This window comes from Rousettus aegyptiacus, unplaced genomic scaffold, assembly GCF_014176215.1.
Source record: "Rousettus aegyptiacus isolate mRouAeg1 unplaced genomic scaffold, mRouAeg1.p scaffold_m13_p_2, whole genome shotgun sequence".
Taxonomy (NCBI): domain Eukaryota; kingdom Metazoa; phylum Chordata; class Mammalia; order Chiroptera; family Pteropodidae; genus Rousettus; species Rousettus aegyptiacus.
The window spans coordinates 153,527,572-153,547,991 of record NW_023416295.1 but is presented as its reverse complement, the minus strand read 5'-3'; the positions used below and the strand labels follow the sequence as shown (position 1 = coordinate 153,547,991).

At 45.3% G+C, this 20,420-nt stretch overlaps 1 protein-coding gene and 1 long non-coding RNA gene across 6 annotated transcripts in view; one reads left to right on the top strand and one right to left on the bottom strand.

Moving 5' to 3' along the window:
- LOC118613714 overlaps positions 1-1,035 on the bottom strand; it is a 31,718-nt gene extending 30,683 nt beyond the window's left edge. The window contains exon 1 of one of the 2 annotated variants that reach the window (XR_004955736.1): positions 777-1,035. This is a non-coding gene — a long non-coding RNA (uncharacterized LOC118613714). The remainder of the gene's footprint in view (positions 1-776) is intronic. The other variant, XR_004955737.1, reaches the window with a different exon arrangement.
- A 1,009-nt stretch (positions 1,036-2,044) lies between these two features.
- ETV6 (ETS variant transcription factor 6) overlaps positions 2,045-20,420 on the top strand; it is a 210,097-nt gene continuing 191,721 nt past the window's right edge. Inside the window, exon 1 of one of the 4 annotated variants that reach the window (XM_016156364.2) lies at positions 2,045-2,346. In XM_016156364.2, the coding sequence (XP_016011850.1) occupies positions 2,314-2,346 (33 nt within the window). In that variant the 5' untranslated portion in view covers positions 2,045-2,313. The remainder of the gene's footprint in view (positions 2,347-20,420) is intronic. The other 3 variants (XM_036237040.1, XM_036237039.1, XM_036237038.1) reach the window with 3 other exon arrangements.

Genomic DNA, 20,420 nt, shown 5'->3' with positions numbered 1-20,420 from the left:
AGTTATTTCCTGAGGTTAAATAATTGTAGCTAATGTTAATTGAGCATGTTATTATAGGTAGCAAGCACTCAGGTATTTTAATACATTGTATATATTTACTCTTTGAAAGTCACAAGAATTTTATGGGATAGGTACTGTTCCCCACTCCCATTGTACAGAAGCTGAGAGTTACCAACTATCATACTGATAAGTGATACAGAGGTCTATACGATTTAACTTTAACCCCCAGCAATGGGACACTAGAATCATCAGTGGAGGGATCAAAGACAGATAGATAATTGTTGTGGGTGGGGCAGCAGGTGGTTTAAGAAGAGTGGGTGTGGACATGAACTCTCCTGGGGAGGATAGGACTACAGGTGACAAAAGTGGCTTACAAACAGCCATTAGTCCCACCTTCCCGGCAACAGGACTCTTTGCCACCCCAACTCCTTTCATAAATTTTGGTTCAGAGGGTTCTGATGAGCGTGTGAAAAAGTCTGAACGCCTACAGAAGTGAGGGGCAGCGGCTAGGAAAAATCCGTAGGTTGGGGAGAATCTAGGAAATCTGTCCTGGTCTATACGTGTATATATACACACACTATATTTATACATACGTGTTTGTGTAACAACATATATAAATACATTAAACCCCTATGTATGTATTAGCAGGGCTTAGAATTTAAACATAATTATAACGTGCTCAGCCTCCTGAACTGGACACTTCAGGGTAAAGAGACTATAAAAAATAAAAACGATAATCAGACCACCTGTACTCTAGGCTAGAACCCTCAGCTCACCGACTTAACTTCCCCTCAATGTTCTTCCAACCATTTATTGCTCTCCTGGCAGGGTCCCAGGGTACTCCAATCCGGCGATGACAGTTTCAGAGCGGTGGTCCTGGGGAAGGATATTATCCTCAGGAACACGTCCTGTCAACTTTGCAGTCGAGTCACCTATTTCGGTTGGTAGCGGCCGCTATTTCTTTAAATGGACAGCGGATTTCGAAACAAGGAGGAAGAAGTGGTGGTGGTGGTGGTGGGGGGGTGTCAGGAAAAGGAACTCAACTGCCTCTGATAACTGCCCTGCAGCCTTCCCTTCCCCAGAACGCGTGCTCAGCGGGGGAAGCGCCTGCAGCCGCCGCAGCCCCGCGCCCGCGCGCGCGGCGCCTCCTCTTTTCGGGGCGCCCACCTTCGCAGGGGATCCCCCCACAGCCGGCCGCCCGCCTGCGTGTGCGGCGCGGCCGCCGGGGCTTTGTCTCCGGCGTCGCGCTCCGGCGCTCGCTCTCCCCACGTTTCCCGGTGTGCAGGCTGTAATCCGATCTCCCATTTCCTGGTGGATTCTCTTAAAGAGGCCGCGGTCGAGAAGCAGAACAAAGGCTATTGTTTTTATTTCCTTCTTTGGATTCCGCGTCCTTACCGGAATGTCCCTTCCTATATCATTATTTTCATCGCGTCTGCGCTTGGGGGCGGGGGGGGGGGAAGCAGAAAAACACCTTGTTGCCTTTCAGTGTATCTAAGAGACAGAGCTGGGGAAGATGGGAGGCGTTCAATAAACCTGCTTTGTGGTTTCCTGGGCCTCGGTGTAACGTTTTTGCACCGAGCCTTCCCGGAGCGAGGCAGCCGTTGGGCTCGGCCCCGGAGGCCGGGCGCCCGGCCGGCCGAGGGGCGGCGGCGGCGGGGGGCGCGCCGCCCGCCTCCCTCCCGGCAGCGCCGCGTCGCGGGCCGCGCTCCCCCGGCTTCCTCCGCCCGCGCCCCCGCCGCCGCCGCCCCTCCCCCCGACCGGCTTTTATTTCCCCGATGCCGGGCTGTAACCCGAGCTTTTATTTCCTGGTGGCTCCTTTAAGAGGCAGAGCTCAGTGCTGGGAATTCACGTCAGTTTCTGCACTGAAACTCTCAAGATCAATGAGCAGAGAGCTTTCTCAGTTCTGCCTTTCAGTTTCTCTCTTCCAGGAAGGAAAACATTCGAGCGAGCGAGCGAGCGAGGGAGCGAGAGCTGCGGGAGGGCGGGGGGCGGGGGCGCCGGCTGCGGGTGGGAGGAGAGAGCGCGAGGCCGGCCGGGCTGCGCCCCGGGTCGCCGCGCCGCGCCGCGACCTGCAGACCCCGCCGCCGCGCTCCGGCCCGGCTCCCACGCCCCCGCCGCCCCGCGCGCCCAACTCCGCCGGCCGCCCCGCCCGCCCCGCGCGCTCGCAGACCCCCGGGGCGGCTGCCGGGAGAGATGCTGGAAGAAACTTCTTAAATGACCGCGTCCGGCTGGCCGTGGAGCGTTTCTGGGTTGGGGAGAGGAAAGGAAAGTGGAAAAAAACTGAGAACTTCCTGATCTCTCTCGCTGTGAGACATGTCTGAGACTCCTGCTCAGTGTAGCATTAAGGTAAAGATCTCCTCCTCCCTCTCCGTGGTCGAAATCCTTGAGCTGCACCGGCCAGGGCAGTGCTGCTGGGCTCTTCAGAGGGGGCCGTTGCAGTTGCCGTGGTCGCAGTAAATTATTTGGGGCGCCAGGGAAGCAGATACGGCTCGCGACGGCTGCCGTACCCTTTAGTGTAACCTTGCTACTCCCCCCGTCGACCCTCCTATCGGCTCCTAGCCCCCACCCCACCCCCTTTCTTTTTGACAATGAAATGCCCGTCACAATTGGTCAGGAGGAGCCCGAGTGGTCTCTTGAACTATAAAACACCCCCGTAATTAGTGCGCTTTTTAAAAAACCTGCTCCGTACTCCTACTCCCAACATGTGACTGAAATGTAACTTTTGTTCCCGAGGGGTGGTCTGCTTAGGAAAAAAGTTCTCCAGCCTCCATTGGGGATGGAATAATTTTTTTTTTTTTTTTAAATTTTAAGTACTCCCTGGGTCTGATCAGTCAGGATTTTCCCCGCTCTCTTCTGATGGTAATTGCAAGCGCTTGTCGGAGAGACAGCCCTGGTGTCAGCTTTTCCTGAGCATTGCACAATGAATGTCTTTTCTTCTTTCTTATTTTAACCGAGGTGAATAAAGTTGCTGAATGGTTATTTTACTCCGATGCATGTGAAAGTTGGGCAATCCCAAAGTAGAAAACTCCTGTGATGCAGGGAGAGAGGGAATTATCTAAGTGACCAGGCAAAATGACCTTCCCTGTTTGACAGTGCAGAGAGGATATCTAAGAGTAGAAATCTCCCGGCTTACTGGCCATGTTTTGCAGTATCATAAATGCAGGATGGTGGATATTTGCAAACACGGTGCTTGGCTTCCAAGTGGTATTTTTGTGTGTAGATAGATAGGTAGGCAGGCTGGTGGTGCTGCCGTTTGTTGCTTCTCAAAAGTTGTGAAGTTTGCCTCGGTGAGGAAGCAGAATGATTTGTCCATCTCCCCCAATTATTTTTTTCATTGCTGCATTTCTCCTGCACTTTATTCATTTCACTGTTCTGTCAGTACCCAGCTGGAAAAGGCTTCTGCTTCTCCGAAAGGCTGAAGCTGCTGAAGTTTGTTTGTTTTTGGTTTGGCCCATTTAGTAGGTGTTCATTGAGTGGACACTGTAGAAACAATGAACAAATAACCTGTTCCTTCATCCATGGAGAATCAGAGAAACCTTCCCCGTTTTAACACTGCATTTCCATTAGGATCTGTTTAGGAGAAACAGTATTTTATCAGATTTGCTTACTAGGTTTTCATACTTAGATTTTAGTGCTTCTTATCAGGAAAGATTTTCATGGGTTGGAAGTAGGGCTAATGTGAACTGAAAAGGTGGGTTAGGTTTCTTTGTTTTTGCCTCACAGAAATGCTCAGTGGAACTGCGAAGCTTCTGTGTTTGTCTGTATCTGGGGGTAGCGGTGGACGGGGTGTCAGAGTAAAGAACTTAGGTTACTTCGATACTTCAAAACCCGCTACTTTTGCTGTATAAATTAGACTCTTTGACAAGTTCACGAAAATCCTTTGGTATGGATAACCTGATTTATTTGACATTTCATAACAAACAGGTCACTAAATAATAGGGTATTAAATCAATAAATTGTACTTAGCTTGGCAATCCATCTGACATCAGGAAAACGTGGACCAAGTATGAGGCAGTAATTTTAGGGAGAAAACAACAAAACAATCCTATCTGTGACTTTTCTTGATTACCTCTTCTAAAGAAACTGCATATCCCCCACTATTCTGATGGGCTTATGTTTGTATGCCGCAGGCAGAAGTGCTACCAAGTGGCTCGTTTTATTGTATTCTAGTGGGAAGAGTGCAGCCGCCCCTTTCCACACACACACACACACAACCTTTCCGAAACCCAGACAAAACACTTTCTTAAATGTGACAAAAATTACAGCTGTATTACATTTCATTTTCCCCCATATTTCTTATCTTCTCAGTTCTTTTTAGGTGCCTCTTTTCTTGACCGTTTATTTCTACGTAATTAAAATAAACTTAATGTACTTCACTAGTAATAAAAGTATCACTTTTATTTTGGATTTTCTTTATGGAACCCATATACGGACCATTTGCTTAGACTGTGTGTCTGTTTAGGTGCACATATGTGAAATGCGTTTTTCCGCGGAGTTTGTTTAATTCACAATGTTCCAATAATAAGCACTGGAGATCAAGGACTGGGATTATTCCAGGTCATCTGAAAACGTTCTGGTGATGTGTGCAGTGTTTCATTTAGTCCTTGGGATGTGGTACAGTGACTGCATAATAAAAAATGTTTGCTGGTAACCCACAAGCAAGTACTGGGATTACTTCTGGAGTCCAGTAAACAATAAACTTTTCTCTGGAGCAGAGAATGGATGTCGGAAGCTTTCAAGGATGAACTAACTAATGAATCTGATGTACTGAAGACATGTGACATGGGAGGCTCTCTGTATGTGGAGAGATTTCCCTCACTCCTCTCTACTCCTGAAACCTTCCCCTCTTGCTCTCATTCCTCACAAGCAGCTGGTCAGCAGGCAGTAAGTTCCTCAGCGGTTGGGGGTGATGGAGCACAGAGGAGTCTGACCAGAGGCAACCACAGAGAGAAGGGCTTTGCTTCTGAGCAGTGTCTGTCCTAATAGAAAAGAGTAGTGTATAGTTTAATGGAATTTCCAGGGCGAAAGTTTCTGAGTCAGTTAATCAGTGACACCTTTGTATGTGTCGCTTTTGTGGTGGTAGTCACCACGGGATTCCTAATATTAGTTTTTAAATTTCTTTTGCACTTTATAAGCACGTTACCGTCACCTAGGTTAAGTTATCAGACATGTGTTCTACATGTAGAAGACAGGCCGACTAGATCAAAGTCACCCAAACTGTCACTGAGCCCACCGTTTCTCTGCACTGGGCTGCTACTCCTGCAGTGGCACTCTCCTCGTGAGAGTTTAAATACTTACATTCCTGACTGATTTGGGTTGTTTAAATATAAGGACAGGGGTAACTAACTTTATAAGAAGTCCAGTGACATTTTTTTTTCCCCAGAGGATTGAGTAGCTGGCTGATAGTGCTGGTCACTGGAGGAAGGAAGAGGCTGTCTTTTCCATCATCAGCCTTCACCTTCAAGTCACCTGTTCAGTTTTAAGTTCAGCCAAGTTGCAGCGGAAAGTGGTTATGGCCCAGCAGACACAGCCCTCTGTAAGGCTTGGCACAGCGCTTTGGTCGGGAGAGCTATCCAGGGAACAAAACCTAGTCGTATAACTTCCTTGGTGCCCCTTTTCCTGCCGTCTGTACTGGTTGGCGTTTTTAGCAAAATAAAATCTCTTTATTTTGCTGCTAACTGGGAGACCCTCTGGGTCTCCCCTATTGGACTCTGAGCTCCTTGAGTTTAGCAGTGATTAACTTTGTGTCCTAGTACCTAGCTTTGCACCCAGCATAGAAATGTTGCTCAGTAATGTTTGCGGATTCGAAGTGAGACATGGGATGAGGTCGGTGCCCTTTCTTTTTTCTGTCCCTATGCACTTCAGGGTGACTTAATACCTTCATACACTAGTTTGCACAAAGTAACTAGGGGCCCTGCAGCATTCCCTGGGTGTCTGTCCAAAAATTGTCACCAGTAGAGTTTTAATATAATAATGTTTTATTATTTTGATAAAACTGCTCTGTGTCTAACCAAACCCTTCATCTTCCCCCCTCGTCCCCCCCCCCAAAAAAAAAGGAATTGAGTCAAAGATGAAGCAAAGGGGCTTGAGGAGTCACTTTAGAATGTTCAAATTAGCAGGCTTCTAATGTTCTCCAGTTTCTTCATCAATCAAATCAGGGAACTTTTTGACTTTCCTAGCTGAAAGACCTGAGAGATCACCTGGCTGACCTGTTTTTATGGAGAGGAGGTCCAGAAAGCTGACTGGTTTGCTTCAGCGGATTGGTGACCGAGCCAGGTTTAGAGCAGGCTTCTGATTCTCAGGCCACTGCCCGCATTTGCCGTGTTCACAGGCAGCCCTATAAAAGGCTAAGGAAATTCGATACAATAGGCCACGCTCTCTCTGGCACTTCCTAGCTTGGTCCATTTTAATCACAAGCCAGCTGGTATGAGGGCATGGAGGTATGTGCCAAAGAAGATGGTGTGTGTGTGTGGAGGGGACATTGGGCCAAGAGAGTATATTGTTAGATGTGAGAAGAGGAAGTAGTAGGAGTAGGGGATGAAGGAAGAAGGTCTTGATAGACTTGTATTTGTACCACTATTTGCAGCAATAAATTTTTTTATTATTATTATGGTACAAAACCCATGACATTAAATTTACCATCTTAACCATTTTTAATTGTACAGTTCAGTATTAAGTATATTCACACTGTTGTGCAACAGATCTCTAGAACTTTTTCATCTTGCAACACTGAAACTCCGTACCCAGTAAATACTAATTTCCCTTCTTCCCTCCTCCCTGCCCTTGGTAACTACTTTTTTCTTTTCTGTTTTCATGGCTTTGACTACTTATGGTACTTCATATAAGTGGAGTCATAATTAGTTTTATTTCACTTAGCATGATGTCCCTGAGGTTCTTCCCTGTTGTAGTATACAGCAGGGTTTCCCGCCTTTTTCGCGGCTGCATAATATTCCATTTTATGTATATGTCACATTTTCTTTATCTGTTTATCTGTTGATGGACATTTGGGTTACTTCCATCTCATGGCTGTTGTGAATAAAGCTGTGGTGAACGTGGTTGGGAAAATACCTCTTCGAGATCCTGCTTTGAGTTTTTTGCATGTATACTCAGAGATTGGATGGGTGGCACGCAACAATACTTTTTTATAGTGTATGGGGGCCTGGTACCTCTGCTTTGAGCTGAGGGCACCAGACTTGTTAATAGGGCCTTTGCCGAGGAATTCTTGAATGGGCCATAAGCTCTTTTGTTCCAGGGGAAGGAAAACTTACGCCTTAATTTATGTACAGTAAGCTCCCTGTTTCAAGCATCAGCTAAAAGAGAAGTAACTTATATCCTTAGCATAGGCAAGTCAGGGGCAAAAAAAAAAAAAAAAAAAATACCCCAAATTTGGGCACCAGGGGAAGGTAGAACTAATCCAAATTCTGTACATCTGAGTTGAGCTGCATTTACTCACCCTGAGGAAGGTCAGGGGCAGGGGGCAGGCGGGGAGGGGGTTGTTGGAACTAACTTGAAGAGCAGTTGCATTTTATTATGATTTTCAAAAGTTGCCTTTTTGTGTAGATCTCCCGTTGTTGAATGAAAACCCCTAGGATGTGGGGTATATAAATGACATATCTTTTTCTCTGAACGCTACTTTAGAAAAAGCACTGGAGTTTGTTTCCTGGCAGAGTCCCTCACTGCTGTATTTGTTGTTAGATGTGTGTAAGAAACCAATCTCTGTGTGTGTTTGTTGAATAGAATGAGTATGAGAGTACTTAGGGTTCCCATGCCAAAAGAGGCCCAGCTTAAAGGCTGTTTATTGCCAAACCTAGTATTTGGGGAGAGAAAGACCAGACTAAATTAGCGAGAAATTAGAATTATTGTCTATTACCAAATAAACAGTTTTATTGATTTATGAACATACAAGAACCAGACTAATAAAATGTTGCTTACTGGGGCATCTTAGGGTGATCCTCAGTGAACAGACAAAAATGTCTGAGGCTACATCATCTGTTGGTTAGAAACAGATGCTACTATGTGTTTGAAACTGTTTCTTCAGTGTCGAATTATTACAGTGTCGAAATATATTATTTGCTCTGTTCATTTGCTCGATAGCTCTTTCCTCTTAGATGATGGAAATAGACAGTTCAGCCTGGTCTCTGTCTGAATGATCTGGAATTTTCAAAGTATGGGCTGGCAATGGGGGGCTAACTAAGGAAGACATGAGCTGGGGTTTGTTAGGTGTGGTGTCCTGCGTGAGCATAACTGCTCACTCAGTCCTGAGGACCATGCTTATTGAAGACTGTGGAACACTTGTGAGTTTTTGGAGCTTTATAAAATCTGTGTAATTAAAGGTGTTTGTGTGCTGATTTAGTGGTCATTGCTTCTACATTTCCTCCTCTTCTCCCTCCTTCATCATCATTATCACTATCATTATTATTGAATACTACTACTTGCTGGTCCTTGAGCTAAGTGTTTTATTACATTATCTCATTTACTCTTCACAACTCTCTCAGGGATGCAGTTTTTCCCCCCATTTTACAAATGAGGAACCCGAAGCCCAGAACGGTTGAGCAATGTATTGGCCTCAGATCTCACAGGCTGTACATGGCAAAGCTAAGGCCAGAATCTACATTGGAAGACTAGAATTCCAAGTACAGCCATCTTTATTAAGAAAATTAGGAAACTAAGAGTGATGTGGCAATGGTGGAGCTTTGCATAAGCCAAGATGAGAAGCAGGAATAGAGTGGGTGGAGATGTTTATTGCGGTCCTGACTTTCCGTCTCTCCCTGGTTTCCTCTCAAGGTGGGTCGTTTTAGCCATTGCTCTCATCACGGGGATAACCGGATGGTCACACCACACCACCCACCTTAGAAGGAATGTCCAGATCTTCCATTTTTATACCAATCCCCAATGTTCTCTAGTAATATTTTGTCTTTCTATAGGTTTCATTTGGAGCCCTTCATGTTTTTCTCAGAAACTTTTCTTTTCTCTCTCTGGCTCTCTCTTTTCCCCAGGGCCTAATTCCTCCTTCATCAAGTGAGTGACAGGCTGAGCCTGTGTCCTCTCATCTTGCCCAAACACGGGGCTAGACACCTTACCTGTATTACTCCTTGGTCAAATCTCTTCTCTTTCTGCAACTTTTTTTTTTCCTTCAAAAGTTTAAAAATAATCCACACACATATATATATATATTTAACTATCTTTCACATACATCTTTAAAACTGTGATTTCTAGGAATCTATTTGAAGTCTCTTCAGGTGTTCCCTGATTATTCTCCACTACCAAAGGAATAATTTTTTTTTCTTCTCTACTGATAACCTGACCATGCTGGCCTTCTTCTAATTTACTGGAAGATAGATTTTTGGCTTTTACTTGATAAATTTCTAGATTTGAATAGCTTTAATGAAGCACATTTTCAGAGAAAATAGAGAAAAGGAAGCAGAGAGAGATGTGTTGTGGAGGTAATAAGAATAGAATAAGAAAGCATAACCCAAAATTTTTATGGGACGGATGAGGAAACTGAGTCCCATGGCATTTAAATAACATGCCTGAGATCACATTGTTTATGTGGCTTAGCCACAGTCAGAATCAGGTGTTCTGTCTTATGGCCATGTCTCTTTAACAGTGTGGCAGAGGGAAACGGATAAAAAGCAGACAATTCAGAACACATAGCTTCATCGCAAGGACGCATGTATAGAAAGTTAAACCCCTTTCGTATGGCACTACACAATGACCGATGATATTAATGATCATAATTATGACTTCCAAGTTAAAGACAGACTTTAAATGATGAGATTTAGGAAGTAAGGAAATAACGTAATGCATTTGGGAAAGTTATCCAACAAAAATGGTTGGCATAAAAATAATGTTAAGTTTCAAAAGGCTACACTTGAGTTATCTGGACGAATGACCTATGAAAAATACTTTACTCCCCAGTGAAGACAGGAAAGAGTTATCCAGTAAATCTGTATGCTCACTAGACCTTGTGTTCTCCTCGGGGGTATTTTCCCTTTGTATGTGGGAGTCAGACATACGGAAAACGATCTCATTTCCTGAATGACCTGAAAAGGACGCCTTGCCCTGCTGGCGTGAGCGCTGTCGGTTAATGTGCTCAATGATGTAAGTGTCACCACAGTGTAGTTCCGATCATGTCTACTTCGGATTTTGATTTGTGTTTTATTTTGTCTGATGCTCTTCTTTGGTTCTTACCTGTAAAGTCTATTTCCCTTAAGGGGATTGTAAAATGCTTAGAAAAGCGGTCTAGTCGTTGCCATGCTGCGGAGTGCTTCTAGGGGAAGAACACGGACACCGGCGTAGACAGAACTGAGTGTGAATCCTGTTCGTGAACTTGAACTTGTTCATCTTCATTTTGAACCTGGTAGCTCATCTGAAGTGTAATAAAGATACCTATGTCTTAGGGTTGTGGGACATGTAAATTGTGTACTGCAGTGCCTTAAACTGTTTTTAAAAAGTTCTCTTTGTTATAATCCTACACATCATAAGGATCTGGGAAGGGCTAGAGATTTTCTAGTCTTTTGCCTACATTGTACAGTTGAGAATACAGAGGCCGGAGATGTCAATCAATGATCTTGCTCAAGTTCACATGGTTGGTTCATGGCCCTGCTCGAACTAAAATCTAGGCCTCCCAAGTTGGCTGACTCCCAGCAGTACGCTTGTCACTATCCCACTGAGTTTCTCATAGGGCTGGGGTCATTCAGTCAGTGCTCAGAAAAGCTCTTATTCGCACTTTAATTGAATACTAGCCTCAACAACAGGAGAGATGAGCCAACTGCAATTACAGGATAATAACAAATGCCTTTTGCATCTTACAGTAAAGTTTTGAGGGAATAGCTAGCACGGTTCTGAATAAACTTCCAGAGATGAAAGAAAAGGAAAAATCCTAAGCCTGGAAGTACTGTACAGGGGCTCTAACTAGCATTATTAGTCAGCACTCAAGTATTCAAACCTATTCAGGGATCTGCTTGTTCATACAGTTGCTTATTATTTTCGACTGGGGTGAGCCTTGAAAGAGAGCATCAATTCTTTAGTTTGCTTTTTGTTTAACAGGCAGTTCCATGTCTGTCTGACCACAGAACAGACACTGTTTGCTCTGGGGTGGTGAATTTCCAATTTCAAGAGCGGGGAATAGATGGCTCTTAGTGGAAGTTTATACAGAAGAGTTGGAAAAAGCCAAATTTGTTACTTTGGGGCAAGAGGAAGCCTTCGTTTTTAGTAGACGTTAAGGGACTGAATTATCTATTTTCAGCAGCTGTGTTCTCTTTTTGAGGAATAGTGGAGAGAATGTTAGCTGCCTCTTCTGCCGACCCCACGAAGCAGGTGTGGACATGAAGAAAGAGCTTATCGGGTTTGGAGAGACGCCGTTCTGCGCTCCTCTAGGAAAACACAAGAGAAAGTTTGCGATTTTCTCATCTGCCCCGTACCCTCTCCAGTGGGTTACGACCGGCCATGTAAATGTAGCTTTCTGAAGACTTATCTGTAGAATGAAATCAGTAATCCTGCTTCACTCACATCTCCTGTATGTGAGGAAGCAGAAACCAAAGCTGAGATGCTGACTCTAAAGTGTTTCCTGGAAGAAATGAGCTGCAGATAGAAATCAGCCTTGTAATTAGAAAAAAACCCAACCCCAAAGAACAGCCTGTTTGTCTCTGAAGTTACCCATTTTCCTAACACTGCCCCTCATTCCCTTGTGGAAGTGTGGGTCGAGGTGTGGCAGTGAGGCACTGCTGAGAGATGAGAAAGAGACAGGGAGGGCTCAGGTGGCCCCCTTGTTGCGGGTATGGTCAGGAATAGTGCTGGGGTCTGTGACAAAGACCCCAGGTCGAGAGTCGATTAGAATTAGTACTTTTCCATCGTGTTCCAGTGATGGTACTCAGATAAACAGACCTGCTCGGGAGTGGGCAAGAGGAGATGTAATAGAGACTTTATAAAAGGGGAGTGGGAGTTGACGAAGCTCTTTTCTGGACTGCCTTCAGGAGCTCAGACAAGGGAAGGAATTTCTCTCCACAATGAATAATTGCTTCTAGGCCATTGTCTTTCCCAGACTCTTCTTGACCATTCAGTCAACTCCTGCCAGAGCAAACCATGTCGTTGTCTCCCAGCACAGCCAGGTGGCCCAGCCTGGGTATTTTTGTGTCTAGATTCGTGACCACAGGCCAGGCACTTAAAGGAGCAGAACTGAGTTACCTTTTCTTTGGGCCTTTTGGTGTGCTCCTGCCCAACTTCCTGCCACAGAGCTGGCACACCTGATTTTGGGAAATGGAAAATTTTAAGGATTGGACCCCTAGTGTGTTTCGTGGCTGCTTGTCCACCTTTTGACTTGAGAGCTGGGAGATTTTAAAACTCTGTGTCATGAGCTCAGTTGATCGGTGCTATACAGTGCCGATAACTGGGACTCTCCTGACTCGTGTGGCTTGATAGTAATGGGAGGTGATGGGTGGGGACAGCAAGTCAGGAGTCACTCTCACTTTGCACCTTTGGATCTGATCTATATTCAAAGTGAGATAAGCTGGATGAAAGAGCTGTCATTTTGGGGATGAAGTCTGGGTAACGTAGATTCCCCAGGCTGGGTAAGTGTCCTCTTCTCCTCAACATGGAGACCTGAGTGACCCGATTCGGCTGACTAGGTCTCAAACCCTCTGGAAAGCTGCCAGCTTTTTACTTGACTTTGTGCCACTGAGTTCTCTTAGTCTGCTGACTCGAATATTTTAGGGTGAAAATAGAGACCCTACCAGTTGGAAAGGTAAGAGTCTTGACCTTCGGAGAACCAGACAAACAAAGGCTCACTTTTGAATTGGGCATTCTGCTTCTTTTTTTTTTTTTTTTTTTTTTTCCATCTATGAGGCTCTGCGCTTTTGGCAGGGCTGCGAGGTAGGTGGTTGAGGGTGCACTGCTCTGCGAGCAGAAGTCAGCTGTAGGTCAGACGCAGCTTTCGAACACCATGGAATCCAGGGGGAATGTTGGCGAGCACAGGAAAGCTGGAGTGATGATCCTCTAATCGTTTTCAGCACGCTGTAAAGGTATCTAACTTTCACCCAGACGGACAGTGAGATGGGCAGAGGGACCTGGGTGTTCGGTTACATCTCAAGTAGGGCACCTACTAGTGTACTCGTCTCCCATGCTCCCACCCTTCCTGGCACCTTGGCTTTTCTAAGCTGCCTACCCTAGAAAATGAACAAGGAGACACTGACATCAGGGGCAGGATATTGATTTATTATTTTCTGGGTCCGAGGCAGCGTGCCGTGCTTAGAGATACGTAGGATAAGGCCTCAGAGAGAAAAGAACCTTAAAAATGCAAGAAGGCGAAAGGCAGAGAGCTGTACAGACCTCAGTGAAAGGCCTTGTTATTCGAGCAGAGAGAGAAGAGCTGGACCCAGGGGCACAGTCACTGTCCTCGTCAGCTGGTTCTTCTGAGAATTTGTGTCTCTTGAAAACTTGTGTAAAATGGCCAAATGGAACTCCTCTACGGTAGGGGTAAGTCCTGGGCGTGCTTTTGTGGTTAGCCATCGTGTTGAGCAGTCTGATTTAAGGGAAAGATGGTTCTGTGTACATTTCCATTTCAGCTGTGGTATTAAAAGGCTTACCATGGAGCAGGGGGTGTGGGTTTATGAGAGTACCGTCCTCCTGCCTCTCGGTTCATGTATATCTAGGTTATAGGTGAAAGTGAGTTCACAACACATCCTGTTTCTTATTCGGGGACATTTTAGGAAGACCCGCAGAACCTAGGGCAAATCCAGCTACTCTGCCTTGATGCACATGTCACTGGACTGCCAGGCTAAATGCCGAAGGGATTATTAGAAAGAATTTACTCCATGGCTCTGGCCCCCACACTGGTGTTCATGGTTCTTCCTGGGGTCTCGTGTTCTCAGGGTTCTTTTCTCTTAATCTGTCTAGGACTCCGAGTGGGGCGTGCATTGACAATATTATGCATCTTTGAGGGGGAGTTCTGGCTGCACACCCCCCCCACCCCCCCCCAGGCAGGGTGAGGCAAGTGTTCGTGCATCTGGCTGCATGTTGAGCAGTTGACCATGCTTAGCACTTCAGGGGTTTCTAGTGTACGATTTGCCAGAAAAGTGGTTTCTCTGCTGGTCCTAGTATCCTCAGGGCATAAATGTTAGGTTTTGGGGGAAAATTCACAGTTTTAGGTTCATTCTTTGTTTGCATTTGTGTGCACTAATGTCCTTGTAAGTGAAGTTCATTAAAAGATTGCTCCACACTCCAGAGCCCAAGAAAGAGCTTCTGTGGGTCAGGGAAAGGTTCCTAGGTAGAATTATTGAAGGCTCAAATCTAAGAATCAACGCTGGAGGTTAGAACTACCATGTTTTGCAGAGAACAGTGAGAAGGTAGCTGACACCATGCCTTTATGTGCTATTTTTAGTTCTAGGCAGGACTATATGATATGACTTATGCTTTCTTGGGCATCATTCTAGCTTTTGTTCCTGGGGTTTGTTCTTGTTACTTTGTTTGCATATATGCCCATATATGGCATGCTCACAGGATCATAAGTCACAGAAATTATGGTATAATCTGACTTCTAGCTTACAGAATTAAAGATTGTATAAAACCCAGCTTTGTGTCAAAGAAACCCTACATAGAGATGTAAAATATACCTCTTTGGAGGGTAGGCTTTCTGATAGGCTATAAACGGATTGTTAAATCGCAGTGTGAGGGGCCATTAACAATCTGTTTCTAAGAGCATCTCCCTGGTCTGGTCTGGGAAGGTAAAGTGGACACATTGCAGCTACAAAATAGTTTGCCAGTGGCATTTATATGTTAGTAGAGTGTGTGTGTGTATCTTCAGTGGCAAATGAACTGAAAGGATAATTTTAAATGTTGTTTATTTGCTCCTATGGTAGTAACCCTATCCTACATTGGGCTATATTCTGGTTTGTTTTCTAAGCTGACTTAAATGAAGAGGTGTTTGGTCAGCCACAGGGCATGAATCCATGAACCTTCAAAAAGTTTCAGTATACTCATGATAGTACCCTAAGTATATGTTAGATGCTTTACGGATCTAGAATACATGGTTGCATAGGTAATCACCTCCCCATGAGCAAACCGGCATTCCCAAGTTCAGCAAACCAGGGTTTCTATGATGTGTCTAATCTTACTCGAACTTCTTTTCACATTCAGGTGACGTAGCTGAAAATTGGTCCATACCAGTTTCTGCCGCTATTGGATTCTGATGCGAACTCTTTCTTGTAACTCGGATGCCATGCTTCCACTGTGTTCGCAGCTGCTGTGTTAGAAAACAGGTGTCTCTTATAATCTTCTGACTGGATCAGTTTGCTAGCCTGGCAGAGCCTTATTATTATTGTTTTCATTTATTTATTTTGTTCTACATAGGTCAGATACTGCCAAGAGGTGTTGATGAGCAGGATTAATGTGACAAGATGGCAGTGCTTTTCTTTGGAGGTTTCTCTTAAAGTAATATGAGTCTTCTACCATAAGGATAGAGCTAAATAAAACACTTTAGGATACAAAGCACAGGGGAGAAAGCCAAAAGAAGGGGGAGTAAACGAATAGTTCTGCCAATTACCTCTCTGTCATTCTTCAAAGGCCAACTTAAAGCTAGTGCTGCCACCCAAGCCATCCAGGTCTAAGGGGAATGAGCGATGACCTTCTGTGGTCCATGGCGCACTAACAGACTTATCCACCACTGCTTCTTTAGGCCAGTGGTCCCCAATCTTTTTTTTTTTTTTTTTAACAGCAGAAAAGAAAAGCTTTATTAGAAGGGAGGGTACACTTCCAGACGTGGAAGCGGGCCTAAGCTAGAGAAGCGTGACTCAAGAGACCCTGTGGTCCCCCGACCTTTTTGGCACCAGGAACCAGTGCTCCTATGGGAATCTAATGCCTGATGATCTGAGGTGGAGCTGAGGCGGTGATGCTAGCGCTGGGGAGCGGCTGCAAATACAGATGAAGCTTCGCTCGCTTGTTCGCTCGCTCGCCTGCCACTTATCTCTTCCTGTGTGGCCTGGTTCCTAACAGGCCACTAACTGGTACTGGTCCGTGGCCCGGGGACTGGGGACCCCTGCTTTAGCTCCTGGATGGTAAGCTTCTGGAGGGCAGATATACTGTCTCCGTGGGCCTGCGAGACATCCGGCGCAGAGCCCCATGCCCCATAGCTCTCACACTGCTCTCTCCTCCCCACCCCGACTAGCGCTGTCTTCCTTCTGGGCCCAGACTCTTCAGTCGTCTCTCATCCGATCTTCTTACCTCCACTCATGCACCTTTCAGTCCAACCCAGAATGATTCTTTGCAAATAAAAACTTGTCACACCAGTTTCTTTCCGAAGTTCAAGGTGAAACCCAGCTCTTTATCATGGTATACGAGGCTCTGTACAGCCCGCCTTTATAGAATCATCTCCATGTTATGTTCCAACCAATAACCTGCTCTTCTCACAAACCAAATAGTGAACTTTATGCCTGGAATCTTCCCTTGATCCCTTTTGTGCCCGGTATTCAACTTGCCTTCTGTAGCCCATTTCGTAAGCCTTCCTTGTTGCCGATAGGCCCAGCCTCCTACAACTCAGTGAACATACCTCGTAATTGGCAGAGCTCCTGTCGTAGTTTAATTGTTTATCATCCTTTGACTAGAGTAAAAACCAACTGAGCGCAGAAGTCTGTTGGATTCATTTTTATATTTCCAGTGTCCAGCAGAGTGCCTGGCACAGAAAAGATCCAACCTATGTTAATTGAACAGAATTTTTTAAATCATCAACTATTTATTAAGTTTCTATTATGGGCTCAGTGGATGCTCCACTCTACGATACATAGTAGACGTGTAAGACAAAGGCCTCGCAAAGTGGAAACCCTAAGCAAATATCCCTTGAAGGTAGAGGAAGGAAGAAAGGTAGAGACCTCACTTTTGTCACAGTGTCAGGACTGCGTGTCAGGACTGAATGCACTGCCACCCTCAAAACCTGAGATGCTCCCACGAGACTTAAGCACTGAGTAGATGTGTACACACAGCACCTATTCATTCCCTCTTGATTGCCCACCCTCCAGAGAGGAACCTGCTGCAGAAAAGGCGAAGAACCTTTAGGCCCAATGTATAAGAAGAAGCATGGACAGCCCAAAATGAATGAACTTCCATCACTTATCCATGCTCTTTTCTTGGCTTGGCTCAAGATGCCTCCTGGGTGAAGGAGAGAGGGCTTATGGATGTTTGTGGCAGCTATGTGCAGTCTTAGCATCGTTAGCTGTGATACTCTGGGAACCAGGGGCTCGTCACTACTGTGTGGGGCTACCAGTTGTTCCCCGACCTCATTCCTCTGCTAACTGACTGGTAGAGATAACCTGCAGGAGCTGCTTTCTGAGCCCTCCGTGACGTCTGTGATGGCCTTTCCAAGTCTGTGATTGCCTTTCACGTGAGTCATCTCTTTTCAGTCTTCTCCTCCAAATCCCATGCTCTCATCTACTCTTATCTGAGATGATGATCTCTTTGGACCTCTTATTTCACTCCCAGTGCCTTGCCCTGGAGGACCAAACCAGCAAGAATGACCGAGTGTACCACAGGATTAGAAACACGACTCACAGTCATGTCTTATGGATGCTATGACAACCTCAACATTTCTGATCACAGCAGACAACTTACTGTTATTTGCTTAAAGAAGAGGCTTAAGAGAGAGTATATTGGGGTTATGAATAATCTGACAAGTGTGAAATGGACTAATCGGGAGAAGTAAAGTATTTTCAGATAGAAGCAGATATACCTGGACACGAGCCCACACGGCTCATTTTCTCCTCACTTATTCTCGTTGCTTCACACATAGAGTGGGGATTTGGAGCACCAAGATATGTGAAAAGTTTCAACTTCCTGAACCCAACCAGACCCCAATAAAGGTTTTTGTACAGTTCTCCCAAAACCATCACCTGCCAGGTTTTCCTGACCCACTCTGCCACTACCTGCCAGCCCTCCTGGCCTTGATCTTATCTTGGCTGCAGATGGTTCATCTCCACACCACTTTACTCTAGGCCTTTCTGGCCTCTCAGGGGGCCCAAGGTTGTCTTTGGCCAACAAGGGGTGTAGCAGGGCAGTAGTTATTACAGGAATGCTAATCCAGGCCCCTTAGGAGAACAGCAAAGCATAGGTCCATGTGTTCCCAGTGAAAATACAGATTTATGAAGCTGCCACGGTGGAAGTGGCCTCTAAGGGTGTGCCCTCTTGTGAACGTTCAGCTCACATACCTCATCCTTGGTCAATGTGCTGCTGTCGAGTTTCCTCCCCCTATTGCCATCCTTGCCCAACAACTTCACTGCCAAGACTGTTGATGTGGAGGCCATTTCCTTCCCCATCCACTTCCTCTTTTTCCGTCCAGCCTTACCAGATCCAATGGTAAGCCGACTCAGGGAACAGGGAACCTAGGGCGTAGCGTTAGTGTGAGCTAGGGTTTCTGATAATTAGTATATTGCAATCTAATCTTGTGACTGTCCCCTGTTTAGTTCTGTGAAGAACTGTGATCCTATTTCTAGCAGCCTGTTTAAGAAAGAACAAAATTTTGTGCCGCTAAGACTCTATTAGGGCTTTCAGTCATTGTTTTTCACTTGAAGTTGCTTAAAAATTGGCCTGCTTAGGGAAAAATTTCTTAATGTGTTGTTGAAATGTAAATAAGAGTGGAAGACAAGTGCCCGGCAGTTGTGTGGGAGATCCCCCGCCCCCCCAGCAGAAGTTACCATATTTTCTAAACTCTAAATTATGATGTGTGATCTGATAAAGGACTTCTTACTGTTCTTTACTTATGTGAAAAGCCTCACAAAGGGGCATGCTGTTATAATTGGACAAATTACGCTTATCGAAGATAAAATTACATGAGATTAGGGTTATTGAGGAATGGCCTTACTTCCAGTCTTCCAGAGTGGCGAAGGTGACACTCAGTGACCAAAGACACCACACCATGGGTCTTTTCTGAACTTCTTCCATTTTTACGACCTCAGGCTGGTTTTGAGAAGGACTCTTTAGTGTGTTTGTCTTTCTTCTGGATAAAAGTTGCAAGGACAGCCTTGAGAAAAGCAAAGCAAAGCCTTGTGCTTCAGGGCAGAATCTGATCGCAAGCTGAGATGGGGAAGAAATTTTCCCCCTCGGGTGTCAGATTGCACAACCGCCCAGCCAGGTGTGCTACCTCTGTTAAGCACACGCACATAAGCACACGCCTCTTTTCTGGCTATCCTCAGAGCAGGATGTTGGACCTCCTGGGCCAGCAAGCAGCCTAATCCCTTTGGCAAGTCCTGCTCTCTAAGATGGAAGGCAGCTGCCCCATGTGCTCCTGCACTTGGCTTTCCTCCAGCTGTGCTGCACTGAACTCCCGGCCATGTCTTCAGACCCCTACAACTCTTTGCCTCTCTCATTCTGCAGGAGATGTGAAATCGGGTCTCAATAGGTACACACTCGCACAAGCATGTGCACTCATCTCTGAGTAGTTTTCTGTAAAGTCACTTCCCCTTTTCCTGGGCTTTACTTTAGTCCCCACACTGCATCAAACCCATGTGCGTTTCTAGGACATCAAAATACTGTTCATAGTTAATAGTCGAATGCTTTAACAGAAGACCCGCAGTTGCAGATCTCAAGCTTGTGTTGTAACTGACTTCACAATCTGATCTATAAGAGGTTGGGGGTGGTGCAGAGGGTTTTTTCTTTCCTTTTTCTTCAGGGTCCTGTCTGTGCCACCTCTTGTGCAATAGGCTTATTCCCAGCAATTCCCAGGCTGAGCTCCTGCTTTTCTTCCTTTGCATTTCTATCTCCTGCGGTGCAGAACTTCCTTCTGTCTCTATTATTAGCCTACTTAGCTTCACCATTCACTTCCCCACCTCTCCCTGGCTCCCTCCTCATCTTCCTCCAGTCTTTCCCCTTTGCCTCTGTCAACTTATTTGAGGACGCTTCTCTTTCTTTATTAAAATAAAAGAAATTTGTTTCCCATTTCCTCATGCATTCATTCATAGTGCCCAAATAGAAACCGTCGCCCTCCAACAGATACTATCTGGCTTGTGAACCTTTAAAACAGGACAGGCTGAAGTCAGTTCTCCAAGAATACACTTGCTCGCTTTGAGCTCTGATACCCCGGCCACCACTCACCTTCACATCCATCTCTGGCCCTTCTCTCTGCTTTTGGGTGATTCTATCCCAATCACGTTTCTTCCCCAAATTACTGTTTAATACTTAATGTTTCACCTTGGTTTGTTCATTTTGTAGTTTTAACTTTAAAACGTTTAAAAAAGTTTTTCTTGTTCTTTGGGCTGCACTGATATTATTGCTAATGAGAGATTATGCCAGGTTTCATTACCTAAAATTTCTAAGTGGACATAATTGGTACTCATCAAGTATGCCTGTCGGAAATAGGGGAAGAAAAGTAAAGTTTTGACAGCTTTTGATGTAATGATAATTCTATATTTATAATTGAGATATTGTTCATATGATTCTTATAT